Source organism: Serinus canaria, chromosome 3 (genome assembly GCF_022539315.1).
Source record: "Serinus canaria isolate serCan28SL12 chromosome 3, serCan2020, whole genome shotgun sequence".
Classification (NCBI taxonomy): Eukaryota; Metazoa; Chordata; class Aves; order Passeriformes; family Fringillidae; genus Serinus; species Serinus canaria.
In genome coordinates, this window is record NC_066316.1 from 7,156,524 (window position 1) to 7,172,766 (window position 16,243).

Genomic DNA, 16,243 nt, shown 5'->3' on the forward strand with positions numbered 1-16,243 from the left:
AGAACAAGAGGCATGAAAAACAGTTGAAAATAAAAATAAACTTGCAGCCTTTGACAGTCAAGGGTTTAGAGCAGTGTCTGTTCAGGAAGATACTTTTAACAGACACGTGCCATAGAGAAAATCTGATAATTGAATTAAACGCATTCAGAACAAATACTTCAGCCACATTTTGTCTAGATGTTGCAAATAGTACTTTGAAAGAAATTAAATGTGAATATTCAACAAAAAGTTCTACAGAAGCTGACATTTTGAAGATGATTAAGCTCTTGTCTGGTCTGTTGTGGATTAATTAGTCCTAATTATGTTTTCTGTATTTGCATAAAGGCAAAAACTCCAGACATAGAAATGATATTCATGGATGAACTATTACTAGGCCAGAAGCTGCCTGAAACCACAAGTCTTTTGCTGAAAAAGTTCCTGCAAAACAATGAAACTTCTTTCACAGAGAAGGAAGTTGTGCTTGGGAAAAGAAAAAAGCAAGTGCCCCACAGAATTCTGTCTAAACCCTGTGTTTTTAAGATATTCATACAACCAAATCCACTTCAAATGGGAATTAGACACCTAAAATATCTTCAAGCACTAACTGATACTTCAGTACCTAAAATAGGGATAACCTGAAACACTAGCCCATTACCCTCCAACAAATAAAACTGAATCTGCACTCTCTTTAACAAGGCTCTTATTGGATGAGACAATCACAGCTGACAAGATATTTTTATGTCCTTCTGGGAAGACTGTAGAGGAAAGAGAAGGATATTAAGTTACATTAGATTGTCAGGGTTCAGTCTACTCTCTATTGTATCTCAGTAACATTTCCATACTCAGAGGGAAAAATATGTAAGTTTTCCAGAAGAAAAAATCCTGCATAATAAACTTTCTATGGACCAACTGGAAAAACCTACAAGAGTCAGAAAAAATATCTGGAAACAACAGTGTTGCAAAATGTGGAATGTGTAAAATTTCTCTAAGAAAGTATGTTACACTTTCAAGCCTAATCAACAAGAAGGGAGATTCAACCCATAAATCAGAGAGCAGCAAACAAGCTCTAAGTGATGTCCCGGTGTTAGAAAAACAAAGTTCTCATTGGTAAAATTGCCTAGTTAAGGTTTAGGGCTGGACATGCTTCAGTGATCTCAGAGCTAGGAGGAAGTTAACAAACCTTGAGAAGAAGGATGCATCACTTATAGTGGGCCCAGAGAATGCAAAATTTCTGGGTCACAAGGACATATGGCAGAAATTCCAAGATAAGAATCCAATAAGCCAACTCACCAATTGTGCTGAAATCAGCTTCGACTGGGTAAAAGGTTATTTTGGCAGGGGGAGATCACAACCACCAAGCCTAAAATCCACAGACCCAAAAGAAGAGAAAGCCTGAGCACACAGACTAATTCACATGAGAAGTGAGAGAATCATTAACCAACAGAAGAGGGAATACCAATTAACATGAGAATTAGGTGACTTGTAGCCAAGGTACACTAATTCCTTTGTTTGTTAAAATGTACAAATAGCAGCAAGTTCTGACAGCTGGTGTGCTTGATTTGTGGAATACCAGCAGGTACCAGGGTTGTTCACCTCTGAAATAAATGTTCAGTGTCTCTCTCTTGTGGGTAATTACTGGTTTGTTGCACACCAGGTAACTCATCTGATTTTTGTGGACAAGAGCTTTTCACGCTTGCATTGAGGGCTTAAACAACCAAAGGCTGAAGAGATGGGACAGACCCAGTCCTTACTTTTGAATGCTGCACTGCCATCCAGAAGATAGACAAATATTGTACTTACAGGGAATACCCTGACAAAGGCAGGAATGATGAATTTGACTCCATGTTTTCAGAAGGCTAATTTACTATTTTATATATGATATGATATTATATTAAAGAATACTATACTATACTAAAGAATACAGAAAGGATACTTACAGAAGGCTAAAAAGACAATAATGAAAAGTTGTGACTCTTTCCAGAGTCCTGACACAGCTTGGCCCCAATTGGCCAAAGAGTGAAAACAACTCCCAGCAGAATCCAATGGAACAATCACCTGTGGGTAAACAATCTCCAAACACATTCCACATGAGCACAACACAGGAGAAGCAAATGAGAGAAGAATTTGTTTTCCTTTTCTCTGAGGCTTCTCAGGAGGAAAATCCTGGGTGAAGGGATTTCTTCAGAGAATGTGAATGCCACAGACAGACATTTCATCAGTAGTTTTCTAGACAACTGGCATATACATAGTAACTTCCCAATATAAGAAGATACTGGAAATGGATGTCAAGAAACACTAGAAATGCCAGCATTAGGGAAGTTATTGATAAGAAGGTTGAAAATGGAAAAAGATTTCTCTGTGCATAATATTGCTCAAAGAACTAAAAGAGGAACACAGAAATTTCACTTCAAATATGAGAAAACACTTAGTGTATGGACAAGAGGAACAAGAGGTAGGAGAGGAGTAAAAAAAGCATTTTTCAAAAGATGGAAATTTGGTTTGGGCTTACTAGTAACATTTCCTTAAAAGGTGAAGGAATAAGCACAACTGAGTATTTAGCTTGCTATTCTTATTCTATGGACTGGCTCCCTTAAAAATACTTATGATAAACAGATCAGCTAAGGCAAAACACTAACAGCTGAAAAAATTTGATAGTGTCTAATTGTGATCAACAATTCCAGGGTTAAAAAAAAAAAAGTGTTCCAAGAAAACAACTCTGAAATGTCTGAGATTCTCACTGAAGTGACAGCCTACACATTAAAGCAGGAAAAGCTCTTTTGCTCTGTGTTGTATCAGTGAAGATGCTCCTCATCTTAGTGGGTGTCTGTTTAAAAAAGTTTAGTTTTTGAAAAAGTTGTATATACAATATCAGATTTCTACCCCATGATTTACTTCAGTTTGCCACAGATATGGTTTCTGGAATATCAAAATAAATTTTGAATCACTAGCCTCAAAAGTAGTACATGCTATCTGGAAGGCAATGCTAAGAGAGGAAGAGATAGGGAACACACCATCAGTGGAGGTGTATGCTTTATAACTTGTGCACATGCCAAAGTTACATTTGGGACTGTCCTGGGACTTCAATAAAACATTTCTGAAAGTTAAAAATAATGCCTTAATAAGGGAATAATAAATAAAATAATGCCTTCATATTAAAAATAATTGCCTTAATAGGCAATACATTACTTTTATAGCCATCAATTATGAAAGGGGATATTGATTTACTTGTGCATACAGATGTTGGGTAAGGCACAAACTCTTCCTGTGTCTTTTCCTTCTACATAATGGAACAAAGAATTAACACTATACTATTGGCTGTACTGGTTTCAGTGCATTTAAAACTGAAAGTTCAGTAGAGGTAAGACACTTCATTCTTCTGAGACAAAGAAATTTCTACTATCCAAAACTACAAAGAAAACCACAACTGCAGAAACTTCCTAAGCAGTTTTTCCATTTCCCAGAGCATCAGATCACAGCACCCTCATCAAGCAAGAGATGCCAATTAAAGAGTCTGAAAAAAAAGCAAGATCAGAAAACTGCAGTTTTGTTGTGAGCAGCTTACTGTGAAAATGCAGGTGCTGCTGCAGCAGCCCAGAGAGGCATCAATAGCTCTCTGCAATGAACACCAGCCAGAAAGGCCAATGCAGAATGCAGAACAGCTTAAATGAGCAACTGTTAAGATACTGATGCTAAAATGATGGAAAATGAATGATGTAAAGAATAAGGAAATTACAGGAGCAGTTCTTAGTCTCATGAGGTCAGCTTACCCTCTCCATCATTCATTATTTCTCTTTCCCTCTCAGAACAGATTGCCACATGCTCACTGCTGACATCCAGCTGGCTAAAACACAGAAACCCCACTATTGTGGTGGCACCTCCACATTTAGTGTGCTGCAGGGATTTCTATAAGAAGCCTTAGCACATCCAAAGTTATTTTTCAGGAAATTTGGCCCTCATTCCTGGACTTCCAGTGACCAACTTTAGCTGAAATGCCAGCTCCAAACACTTCAGACTTTTTTGCACACACAGAACTACTTCTGACATCTGAGAAAAATTCCTTGAATAGAGCTGCAGCATTTGGCTGATTGTAAGCAGAGGTTCCTATTTTGGCTTTCTGGACACTAGTCTGTAAAATCCTGTTTTCCAGTGGCTTATAAAACTTAAACCATCAAAGCTTCTATTTCCCATGCTGGAACATCTGCTGCAAGCTGGTTCCTGTCCCCACTAGCTGGATCTAAGGGAAAGCTATTCTTCTGTTTCAAGAATTTGCATCCAGAGCAAATTTGGTTTGTCCCAAGTGAAGGAGGCTCCAGAGTTTCCTATGTGGGAACACACTGAGGACACACAAAGGGCAAGTAAGTCTGCAACACTGACATTTGGGGCAGAGAACAAGACTTTTCTTGCCATTACTGACACTACCAAGCAGGAGATATTATACTTCCCAGCTAGGAGACAGCAATTCCACCCTCAGTATTCTTCAGGCTGATAGCTAAAAAGGAGAAAAGGCCTGGCTGGAAGACAAAGAGACAGGCTATTTTCATTCATCTCTTCTTCCAGATGCATTACAAAACAGCCTTTAATTACATGAAAACATATTTTCTACAGGACCTGTAAATAATTTATTTCATAGACTTTATTCTGGGAATGAACTGAGAAAGCAGTGGACTATTATCTACAGGACTCCTTCCTCATTTGTTGCTAAAGCTGGATGATAAATGAGTCAGGGAATAATAGAGAGGAAAAAAATCCTAGGCTCATAACAAATACATTTATTAATTTTAAAAGCTATTTTGCTATTTTTTTACATGTTTCTAGGGCAATGGGAGAATTAAGTGTTTCATTTATCTAGAGTTCTGTTTACTGTTTACCTAGATATTCATCTCTGCTTCTGCAGAGATTAATCTAAAGTAACAGACTGCTTTAAATCTGTGAATTCCTTCCTCTGGATCAACAAGGAACCCATGCTATTGAGTGGAATTAGAGGAAGAAGAAGGACTATGCAAGCAACAACCACTAAGAGAAAAAACAGACTTCAGGACTAACAACACAACAGTGAAGACTTTTGCAGAGGAATATGCATAGTTAGATGCACATTCTTGCCTGGTTGCAACAGCCACATCTGTGCTGCCACCCCTGTTTAAGACTGTGTGAATCAAGGCTAATGCCCAGCTGCCTTTAAGATGCAAAGTAACTGCACAACAGTACCATGCACTCCAAGGTATCAGAATCACACAGCAACAAACTCCTAAATATACTGCTAAAACCACCAGCAGAATGAAATGGTTCCAGCATTTCATATCACTCTGTCATTAGAAACAGCTTGTTTGTGAGGCAGATATAATTTGGGGTTCATCTAAACTGGTGCTGTTGGAATGCTTCTTTCCCATCCCACAGCCAAATCCAAAGAGAAATTTACTTTTTTTTCTTTTCTCTCTTAATACTTCTCTGCTGATCCTTTGGGAGATATAGCTTTTAGGATATATTTCTTCTTTCAGGAGCTTCCACTGATTTCAATTTAGACCACCTTCCTGGCACAAGATAATTAATAGGAAAGCAGAACAAATGCCCAGGAGGAATTGTTGAACAAGTGGCATCTGAGCTGTAGAAAGGATTTCAAAAGCAACCCATTCTGACTCCCTTTCATTTGAAAACCACCTACAAGCTCTAGTGATGCATTAAAGCTAAGCATGGCCTCAATAATCTGCAAATGCAGGGCCCCACTTGGAGGGAGGAGGAGGGCAGTGAAATATTTGGCAATATGGCTACTCCTGGACACTGGAGGGCTCTTTTGAAATGCTCAGCCTCATCAACCAAACTGCTCAATCTGGTCTAATCAGTGGTTGGTGAGCTCAGAAACTGTAGTCCCCAGTTGTGCTTCTCTTATGGCCCAGCTGGTGACAAGTGGAAGAAAGTGTTTCAAATTGAAAGAGAAAACAATCAGTAGCATTAGGCATCTCTTGATCACAACTTTCTAGCAGAAACTGAAAGTTAAAAGTGGTCAGTCCACCACAAAGGCACCACAAGCAGCGATAGCACCTGCAAGAGAAAAAGGAGATTTCTTCACCAGATGAACACAGGTGGCAGAAAGACTTGAAAGCAGACAATTATTCCTTTTGAAATCGACTTTTGACTGCTGCACTCAGCATTCCTCAGGTGGCTGGGGCCCTTTCAATACTGCTTCTGTTAGGAAAAGAGCTGCAGTAGAGAAGTAGCAGCAGTTCCCAGTTCAGTTCCTTTTTTCATGCTCTGACAACAGCAAGCCAAGGCTGAGACAGACAAACTGACTTAGGGAGAGTAATAATCATCACTTAATAATGCCATCTGTTCAGTCATAGAGTATGAAAAAACAGTGTCTCTTTAAGGTAAAACAAATCATACTTGGATAATCTCTGTCCAACCTCAAATTCCAAAGGAGAAATCTTCTGACCAGAATAGATGATGTTTTAACTACAACCACTGCTAGTAACTGCTACACTTGGGAAATAAATACATAATGCACAAGGCCAGGTGTAATAAAACAAATCCTAATAAAATTGAGAGCTAAGCTTGATACTACTCATCACTGCTCAGGAGGCAGGTGCTGTGGGTAAATAATGTAAAAGGACCAAGAACAGTAAACATTCCCTTGTTTTCAGACAACTTTCTTTAAAAAAAAAACAAAACAAACAAACTTATTAAATTTTCATGTACTGAAACCCAATTATAAATCTACAGAAGTGATTAATCAAGAGAAAAATGTTAAAAGAAGCAGTTATAAATAGAAACTGCATATCATGGCCACTGGTGTTTCAACTGCAATATCCAGTGAAAGTAATTAGCAGAAGCGGCCTGGTGAAAAACCTCTATGTCCAAAAGCCTCTCACCTGTATTACCTGAGAAAATAAAAGATACTGCCTTCTCTCAGAAACTGATCTTTGATATCTCTAAAATACCAAGGACGCAAATTTAAGAAAAGAAATATGTTTCAAAGGCTTTAGCTAAATTTCTCAAACATTCTAGATATGTCACTTGAAAAAGAGGGTTGAAAATGCACTGAAAAATAATTGCAATAAATCTTAATGTACATAATCACTTTGCAGTGCATTACAACTGTGAATTGTTTAGAAGTGTTTTTGTCAGAACAGTTACTCAGGTTCTTCAGGACTTGCTCCCAAAGCAATGTTTTGGCATTCTCATAAACTTATTTTAATGGATGCAAACAGCAATGAAAGTCAAGATACTGCAAATCATTTTCCCTTAAAATATCTGAATTAAATCCAAATTAAGCATGCAGAAGAATTTGATTATTGTATCTGCAGTGACATCTAGTGCAAGAAATCAAAACCACAGTTAAACAGGCTTCTAGAGAAAAGATGCTATTTTATTTTATTGAGTGATTACTGACCAAGATAAACGAAAATAATTAACATCATCCCTCTTAAAACTTTCATAAAATCTTTTCCTCTGCACAGCACTCACAAGCCAGCTGAAGGCAATTCTATGAAACATATTATGTTAATAAGAGACTACTTAATGTCAATGTGCATTTTTCTTTTCCATACAAATTCAGTTTGATAAATGAACATATATTACATAATTGCTGGGGGACAAACAATTGTTGAGAAAGCCAATATCCCTAGGAACAGAGTTGCTACTCTATTTATTCTATGAACTTTTCTAACAGAAAACAAAGCAGCAACATCTGACTTAAATTCTTTCTGCCAGCTTCAGAGTTGTGCAATCCTGTGTTAATTTTGCAGAGATTTTTAAACCTATTAAAAATTCAAGCAGATGACATGGCTTTTAGAGAGGAATCAAAAACTGGAAACATGCAGTAAGAGTTTTCTAATACAAACAGATGATAAGCTATAAAATATCAAAAAGGTTTGTTCAAGTCAAAGTACAGATGTAATTCTCCCTTTAGAAATAGACTGATATGCTTCAAACACTGCCAACAACAGACATTATAACCAAAATGCAACACCAATATGCCTAACTAACAACAAGTGTACAAAAATTATTCACTTACTGAAATAGAAAAAACCTTAGAAACAATTCTTGTCAAACATTCAAATAAACACACATGCCAAAGCTGCAAATGGTTTAAATGCAGCATCATGTAGACATTGTTTATATACAGATGCACACCAGTCTTGTAACACAAATTTTTTTCATCTGACCTGTAAATAGATCCCATTTTAGAATCTGTTCTCCACAGGCATGTGAGCAGAGGTCTGTAAAAATCACATGCACTTCTTAAGGGCAGGATTAAAGCCTATTTACTTTTTAGAAGTCCTAGAGTTTGTTTTTCAGGAGCCCAAGAGCTTCTGCAACTCCTCTACCCTGCTGCCATCAAAAGTGGAAGTAGACAGGAGAATTTTAGGTGAAAGCAGAAGGTGCTAATTGACAGCACTTCTCACCTGAGGACTGAGCTTGTTAAAGCAATGATATGAAAGAATGGAGAAAACAAATGCTCATCAAAGGGCAACACACTGGGGTAGAACACAACACAAATGAGAAGAGGAAAAGCAGACAAGTGGGTCACAGTTAATAGGGAGCAACAAAGAGGCATAAAACAGCAAAATGTGATGTATGCCCAGCGTTTCAGGCAAAAGAACTGACACAAAAGTGCTTTAATACCACTCAGCAAATTTGCTTTAAAGATTACCTGGCCATGAAAATAAATGTAGTCAAATGCAACATTTATCTAGAACACAACAAACTGCTCTTGACAGAGTTCACTGTGGTATGCAAGCCACCATGGAAAGCAAATTGTTAAAATAAGATATATTGGTTTGTATCACCCTAATCTACACCTTGAAATGAGCAACACAGCTGCTCTGAGTTTTGGTCTCCTACTGTCTTTACTGCACATAGCAAAGATTCCTAAAGAATCTGGGACAAAAAAGTTTAATCAACTGCCTTTAACCCAAAAGTGGAATATAAGGTATATTCATACACTCAAATATCATCCTATGAGAGTGCAGTTCATACAGAAGCTGCAAGAATCATGCTGAAAAAGCTCAATACTAGAAAACAGAAATTACAGCTTCTGTGTTTAAGTCCTTTAGAGTCAAGTAGCTAACAAATGCAGCTTTCCCTTGTTTATATGTATTGTTCAGTTAACACTCCCTCTGATTCTACAATTTATGTGCATGAATCAGTGCATTTCCAACAGAGCTTTCAAAACTTCCCACATGCAACATAATGTTCACTTCCACAACTGACCAAAATTCACAAATGCTGCATGTGACAATGGACATCCTAATCCACATGTGAATAAAGAGAGTATGAACAAAGATTCATGTATGTATAGATGCTTCAAAATAACAAAAAGAAAGAAAATTCCCCAGCTTAGATGAGTATATCCACCAAAGTAATTGGTAATAATCTTTATTTATTCATCATGGCAAGTCAAGGGTGTTTCATTTTCCCCAAAAAGAGGCATGATACAAACAAACAGCAGATGTTAATGCTTGAAGATAAGCAGTTTACATACAGTTTCCTTCCTCATGTAGGAACAACCACTGTTAAGACATAAATATGCACTATTAAGCAGTAGTCAACCAAACAGCACAAAAAAAGAAAAAGAATAATCAAATAAATCATCAATAAACAGTGTTCAATAATATATTTGCACACCATGTGGTAAAGCTCTGCAGCAGAATTATTGATGCACGTGAGGTGGTGTCACTAAATCAACAGGACAAAGCCAGCTGAAGTAGTGACTAGTTAAACTATTGATCACAGGAATTAGAGACACACATACCAAAAAAACCTTTGTCCTTTAATAGACTCTGATGATAGATTCCTCTACATCCTTTGACATCAACACCCAAAGCTAATGACATGGTTAGAATCAAACAACAGGATAAGCAAATAAAAAGGAACTTTAAATCTACTTCAAACTAAAAATGATTTTAAAAGAGCATTTAAATACCTTTGCACTAGCTACAAATGACATACTTTAAAAAGGCAGCAGCTCAAAGTCATACCAATTTCTACACAAACAGAAAAAGGGAGAGAAATTTAAAAGAAAGTTGGGAAGAAAAACCAGCAGAGAATTATATAAAGGAGTGCACATTTTAAAAAGATTTATCTAAAAGCCGCTAAAGGTTACAGAAATAAATTGAAACACGCACAAAGGATGACAAAAAAAAGGTGACACTAAAAAAAAAAAAATCTCAAGGAGAATGACAACACAAGCAGTCAAATAAAGCAGCCACATCAAAAGAAGTTTCATACCAATTCATTAAATTACCAATTAAGAGAAAAAAATCAAAAGCTGGATAGGTTACCCTAACATCTTAGATTCCACTATTGATCTTTAGCAGAGCAGTACAAAAAGGACTAAACTAAGGAAAAGAACAAACAGGATTTCTTCCCCCTCCTCTTCTTTTTGGGAATGTATATGAAAGAATATTAGAAGAAGGCAGAAAAAATTCACACAAAGATCCAATGAGCTTGAGATGAAAGCTAAAATGCTCCAGTTAAATGCAGAGGTTGCAAGACATCTGAAGACAGAGAAGCAATGTAAAGCAACACTGTTCTGTAAGGTGCAATCCTTTGGTGACATTTCAAGAAATAACCCAAAGCCTGTGGACTTCAAACCAAACACCATCACTTTGAGATCTGAGGCAGTATTTTACCCAATGGTGAAGCATCACCCACATATTTATTACATTTATTAAACACTCAAATATCCTTGTTGTTATTAAAAACAAGCATGGGTGACAGATTGCAATACTAAGTAAGGTTAGAGTGTCAGCTTGTATTACAGTGAGAGATCAAGGATGAAAACAAACATCACTCCTATAAACAACCTTGGCACTTCAGGCAGATCAACACCAAGAACCTGCCATGCTACACAACAAAAAATCCTTCATATAGAATCAGCACAAAATTAAACCCTGATGTATGCAGTGTCCTAAGCTTTGAATACAGAAAATGAGAAGATCTGGGATTTAGGTGTGAGTTGACAAGAATTCAGACTGCAGAGGAAGCACCCAACAGTCACCCTCCAAAAGGATTCTTCCAAAACCACAAAAGAAAAAGCCAGTCCCAGCCCAAGATATGTCCAATCTATCATCAACAGAATGAAAGACTACACAAGATGTTCACAGCTGACAGTGGCATTCAGCCACTGCACACTACCCCAAATCCAAAGCTGACAACATCTACAGACAGGATAGTTCAACATCCTCTTTCTAAAGATGGAAAAACACAACTTCAGGTTAACTGCACACAAATGTCAAAGGGGACAAAAGCTACCAACAGAAATAAGGAACAATACTGGGATGCACATGTCAGCTGCACATCTGGTACAGCACTGACAAGAAAAATTTAATTTTAAGCTGTCAAATACTTTTATCAAAAACCTGCCTTCACATGGATTTTTCTGCTCCTTGATACTTTCAGGCTGGAGAGTATTTTCCATTCTCTATGAATTATTTTTGAGGCAGCATTTAGATGCTGCAGGTCTAATTTTAAACAAGGTTCAAAATAACTGGCAAAGGTAAAAAAATTTAAGGAACATCTTCCTTGCAAAAGACTGTTTATTTGTCAGGCATCTTTGCCTGATGAAAGCACTGTATTCACTGAAAGCCAGGTAACCTTTTCCAGCAATTTTCTGTTGATCTAGTGAAAGACACCAGCATGTCCTGTGATTCTTACTTGTATTTTACAAGGCTTATGCAAAATCCTTTCAATTATTTTGGATTTAAACATTAACAGATTTTCCCATCAGCCTGTGAGAACAATTCAAAATCATGTGAATTTTAATATTTAGAACTTAGTACAAAAAAGCATAAATATATACAATAAAGTAGGGAATCCCATTCAGCTACAAACAAGTGCACTTGCATCTTGCAGGCATATGCAAATAAGATTTGGAGCAAAACATGTTAGAAGCTGAAAAGCAAATGGTTTTTAATTCTCCAAGCCTGTTGCAGGTCAGGAGTTGGAAGGCACCAACTACCTCAGGATAGCAAAGCCAGGGGAGGCAAGAGAAAGAAGGTTTTAAATATAATACAAACATGAAGTTCTAAGTACTTTAATGAACAATGTCCTCAAAGTTACTGAATTATGGCATGGGGAAGGTGGCAGGTGTGGCTTCAGTGATGTGGACATACAAAGACAATCCCACTTCTCAGAGTGCCAAGACAATCTGTTTTTACAAATTACAAGGTGTGCTGCCTCTGTGTGCAAGGGAGCGATGTAAATGACAAAACAAAAACCCCAGTGAACTCAGAGAATCCATAACAAAAAACACCCCTGCTCTCTGAAGTTTAAAATCTGCTTTCCAGTGACTCAGCCTGGCAAACTTCCAAAAAGCCCTTTCCCACTCATATGCTGTCAGTGATTTCACGACTCATTAAACAAGAAGTGAATAAAAATATGGATACCTTCAGAGAAATGGTGTAAAATAAAACAGTATAACTAAGAAATCTTTTGCAGATTTTCAGGGTGTTTGGGACAAAGAAAGTTTAATCAACTGCCTTTAACCCAAAAGTGGAATATAAGGTATATTCATACACTCAAATATCATCCTGTGAGAGTGCAGTTCATTCAGAAGCTGCCAGAATCATGCTGAAAAAGCTCAGTACTAGAAAACAGAAATTACAGCTTCTTGTTCAGTTAACAATACAATTCTACAATTTATGTGCATGAATCAGTGCATTTCCAACATAAAGCTTTCAAAACTTCCCACATGCAACATAATGTTCACTTCCACAACTGACCAAAATTCACAAATGCTGCATGTGACAATGGACATCCCAATCCACATGTGAATAGAGAAAGAATTAACAAAGTTTTATGTATGTATAGATGCTTCAAAATAACAACATAAATATGTAGCCAAAACATCTCTGCTGAACATGCAACTGATAACTCCCAGTTCAGTATCTAGACAGACATTAAACTGTCCACTCTGTCATGCCAACTGCCAAGTAGTTACCAAGCCTGCTCCATTCTCTCTGCTGTATGTGCTTTGCTTTTATTTTCAAGCACAAAGCCATTCACCTCATGGGGAAAGACAGTGGTGGACTTGAGGAAAAAAATTTAAGAAACCAACAAGTGATACAAGAAAAATCAAGTTTGAGATCAGCGATACAGAGAATTAGAAAATTACTTCTAATGCTTGCTTGAATTGCACTACAAACAAGTGGTGTTCAGCAAATCCTGAAAGCTTAAGCTTAATTTTCAAAATTTTTATTTAACAGAACAGTTAAAGCTTTGGCAACAAAAATATTAGTTAACAGGTTAAAAAACAAACTGTGGTAATTATTCCTCTGTGTATGTGTGCATGCACCCATGTGCTTGTACAAATGAATGGAATCATCAAGTAGCCTGTTAAAATATAACCTCAGATTGCCACCTTAATCATGAACCAAATACCAATATAAAATCTCACCAGGACAATGGAAAATCCATATCTACCATGCACTACATCCACTGAGATACCCAATGTAAGATAAGAAGTGATTATTCACAGGTCTTGTTGATACCACAAATACCAAGGATATGAGGGATCCACTTGTCCCTTGGCCCAGGGTTTCTGCATTTTTAATTCAATAAAACCACTCAGCAATTTAAAGATTTGTTAGAGAGAAACTGTTTTGCAGTGTGGGGTCACTATTCAGTATGGTGAATAACACAAGGAGCTAAGCCAAAGAAGATTACTTAAAAAAATAACTTTTTTTTTGAGGAAAATACTAAGGCTAGGTCAAATGCCAAGAGGAAAATTTATTTATTTGCCTTACCTTCAGAATATCTTGAGTTTCATTCCACTTGTTAGTCCACTCTTTGGTCAGTTCTTGTACCTATGAAAGAAAACAAATTTTGAAGAAAATCACATCTCTTCCAAAGTTCTTGATAATTGCATTCTCAAAAAAAGTAGTAAGTATTTGTGTTATTCTTTGTGCAGTTTAATACTTCAGCATTTAGAAGAGCTCTGATGCTCCAGCAATAATTGCCATATCTACAATACTTCTCCCTCAAAACACAAAATTCTTATTTACACTGTAAGGTGAAAGGAATGTCTGGGATATTTACTTCAAACAATTATCTACCTTCAAACAGATTCATAAAGTGCTTTAATCCTACTACCACAGACTGATCCCTTAGCTAGAACAGGACAGCTCCTTTCCCATGGCACAGGCAGGCATGGTAAGGCAAAAATCCCTCCAGAGGATGGCATGCAGAGGAAGAGCCAAACCAGGAGTGAACCAGAGCAAAATCTGCTGCAACTTAGAAACCACACACTTCATTGTCATCAGCACAGAAGTGAGAAGATGCTTGCAAAGGTGTTACAGACAGGGAGAGCACTGGGTATAAAATCATTCAGGTTGGAAAAGACCTTAAGATCATCAAGTCCAACCACTAACCCAGCACTGCCAAGCCACTGCTGAACCACAGCCCTCTGAAGTGCCACATTTATAAGTCTTTTAAAAATCTCTGGAGATGGTGAGTCAATCACTTCCTGGGCAGCTTTTTCCAATGCCTGACAACCTTTCCATTAAGGAATTTTTCCTAATATCCAATCTAAACCTCCCCTGAAGCAACCTGAGGCCATTTCTTTTAGTCCTATTGCCTTTTACCTGAGAGAAAACTGAGCCCCACCTGGCTACAGCCTCCTTTCAGGTAGTTGTAGAAAGTGAGGTTACCCCTGAACCTCCATTTTTCCAGCTTAAACAACCACAGCTCCCTCAGCCATCTCCCTCACACTCGTGCTCCAGATACTTCCCCAACTCTCACTGTCCTTCTCTGGACCCACTCCAGCACCTCAGTGTCCTTTTTGAAATGAGGGGACCAGAACTGAACACAGCACTCCAGGTGTGGCCCCACCAGTGCCAAGCACAGAGGAAGAATCACCTCCCTGCTCCTGCTGGCCACACTATTGCTGACACAGGCCTGGTGCCACTGGAATTCTTGGCTCCCTGGGCACATGCTCACTCATGTTTAGCTGCTGCCAACCAGCACCCCCAGGTGCTTTTCCACTGGGCCACATTTCAGTTCCTTTTCCTCCAGGCTGTGGTGCTGCCTGGTGTTGTGAGGCAAGGGCAGGACCTGGCACTTCACCCTATTGAACTCAATGCCACTGCCCCAGCCCACTGACCCAGCCTGGCCAGATCCCTCTGCAGAGCCTTCCCACCCTCCAGAGATCAACACCCACACACCTCAGTGCCATCTGCAACCTGACTGGGGGTGCACTTGTTCCCTTCAGCCAGATCAAAGATATTACAGAGGACAAGCCCAAATACTGAGCCCTAGGGAACACCACTGGTGACTGGATGCCAACTGGATTTAACTCCACCACTTTTTTTGGTTCAGCCATCCAGAGATTATTCTGAAATAATGCACTTGTGCAAGCCATGAACAGACAGCTCCACCAAGAGAATGCTGTGGGAGACAGCATCAAAGGCTTTCCTAAAGTCCAGGTAAACAATATTCCCAGCCTTTTCCTCATCCACAAACCAGGTCATCCTTTCATAGAAAAGAGATGATATTGGTCACATTCACATTCTCTGAAAAATCCCTTCACCCAGGATTTTCCTCCTGGGAAGCTGAGAAGCCTCAGAGAAAAAGAAAACAAATCCTTATCTCATTTGCTTCTCCTGTGTTGTGCTCATGTGGAATGTGTTTGGAGATTGTTTACCCACAGGTGATTGTTCCATTGGATTCTGGTGTGAGTTGTTTTGACTCTTTGGCCAATCGGGGCCAAGCTGTGTCAAGACTCTGGAAAGAGTCATGAGCTTTCATTATTATCTTTTTAGCCTTCTGTAAGTTTCCTTTCTGTATCCTTTAGTATAGTTTAGTATTCTTTAATATAATATAGTATCATAAAATAATAAATTAGCCTTCTGAGAACATGGAGTCAGATTCATCATTCCTGCCTGCCATGAGGGTCCCAGCAAATACAACAATGTTGGTCAAGCAGGATCTGCCTTTCCTCAAACCATGCTGACAGGGCCTGATTCCCCTGGTTGTTCTGTACATGCTGTGTGACTGGACTCAAGATGACCCATTCCATGACCTTCCCTCAAACTGAGGTCAGGCCAACAGAATGCTTAGGATCTGTCCTTTCTTTCCTGATGAAGCAATTGGCCACCTCTTTAGGTAACTTTCATGTAACACCACTGCACAAAGAGAGAAGTCTTTGATGCAGTTGCTCCAAACATCTCCCCATTTGCCACCTGCAGCTGTTTTTTTATTAATTAAATTAATCCATGACAGCTACAGAAATGTCTCTCCATCTCTACCTGCATCTCAAGATTTCAACAAA

At 38.3% G+C, this 16,243-nt stretch overlaps 1 protein-coding gene across 4 annotated transcripts in view; it reads right to left on the minus strand.

The window, feature by feature from the left end:
• The window catches only part of KIF16B (kinesin family member 16B), a 134,127-nt gene that overhangs the window by 84,622 nt on the left and 33,262 nt on the right, over nucleotides 1-16,243 (minus strand). For all 4 annotated transcript variants that reach the window (XM_050972409.1, XM_050972408.1, XM_050972407.1 and 1 more), the window contains one exon: nucleotides 13,722-13,781. In XM_050972409.1, coding sequence (XP_050828366.1) covers nucleotides 13,722-13,781 — 60 coding nt within the window. The remainder of the gene's footprint in view (nucleotides 1-13,721; nucleotides 13,782-16,243) is intronic.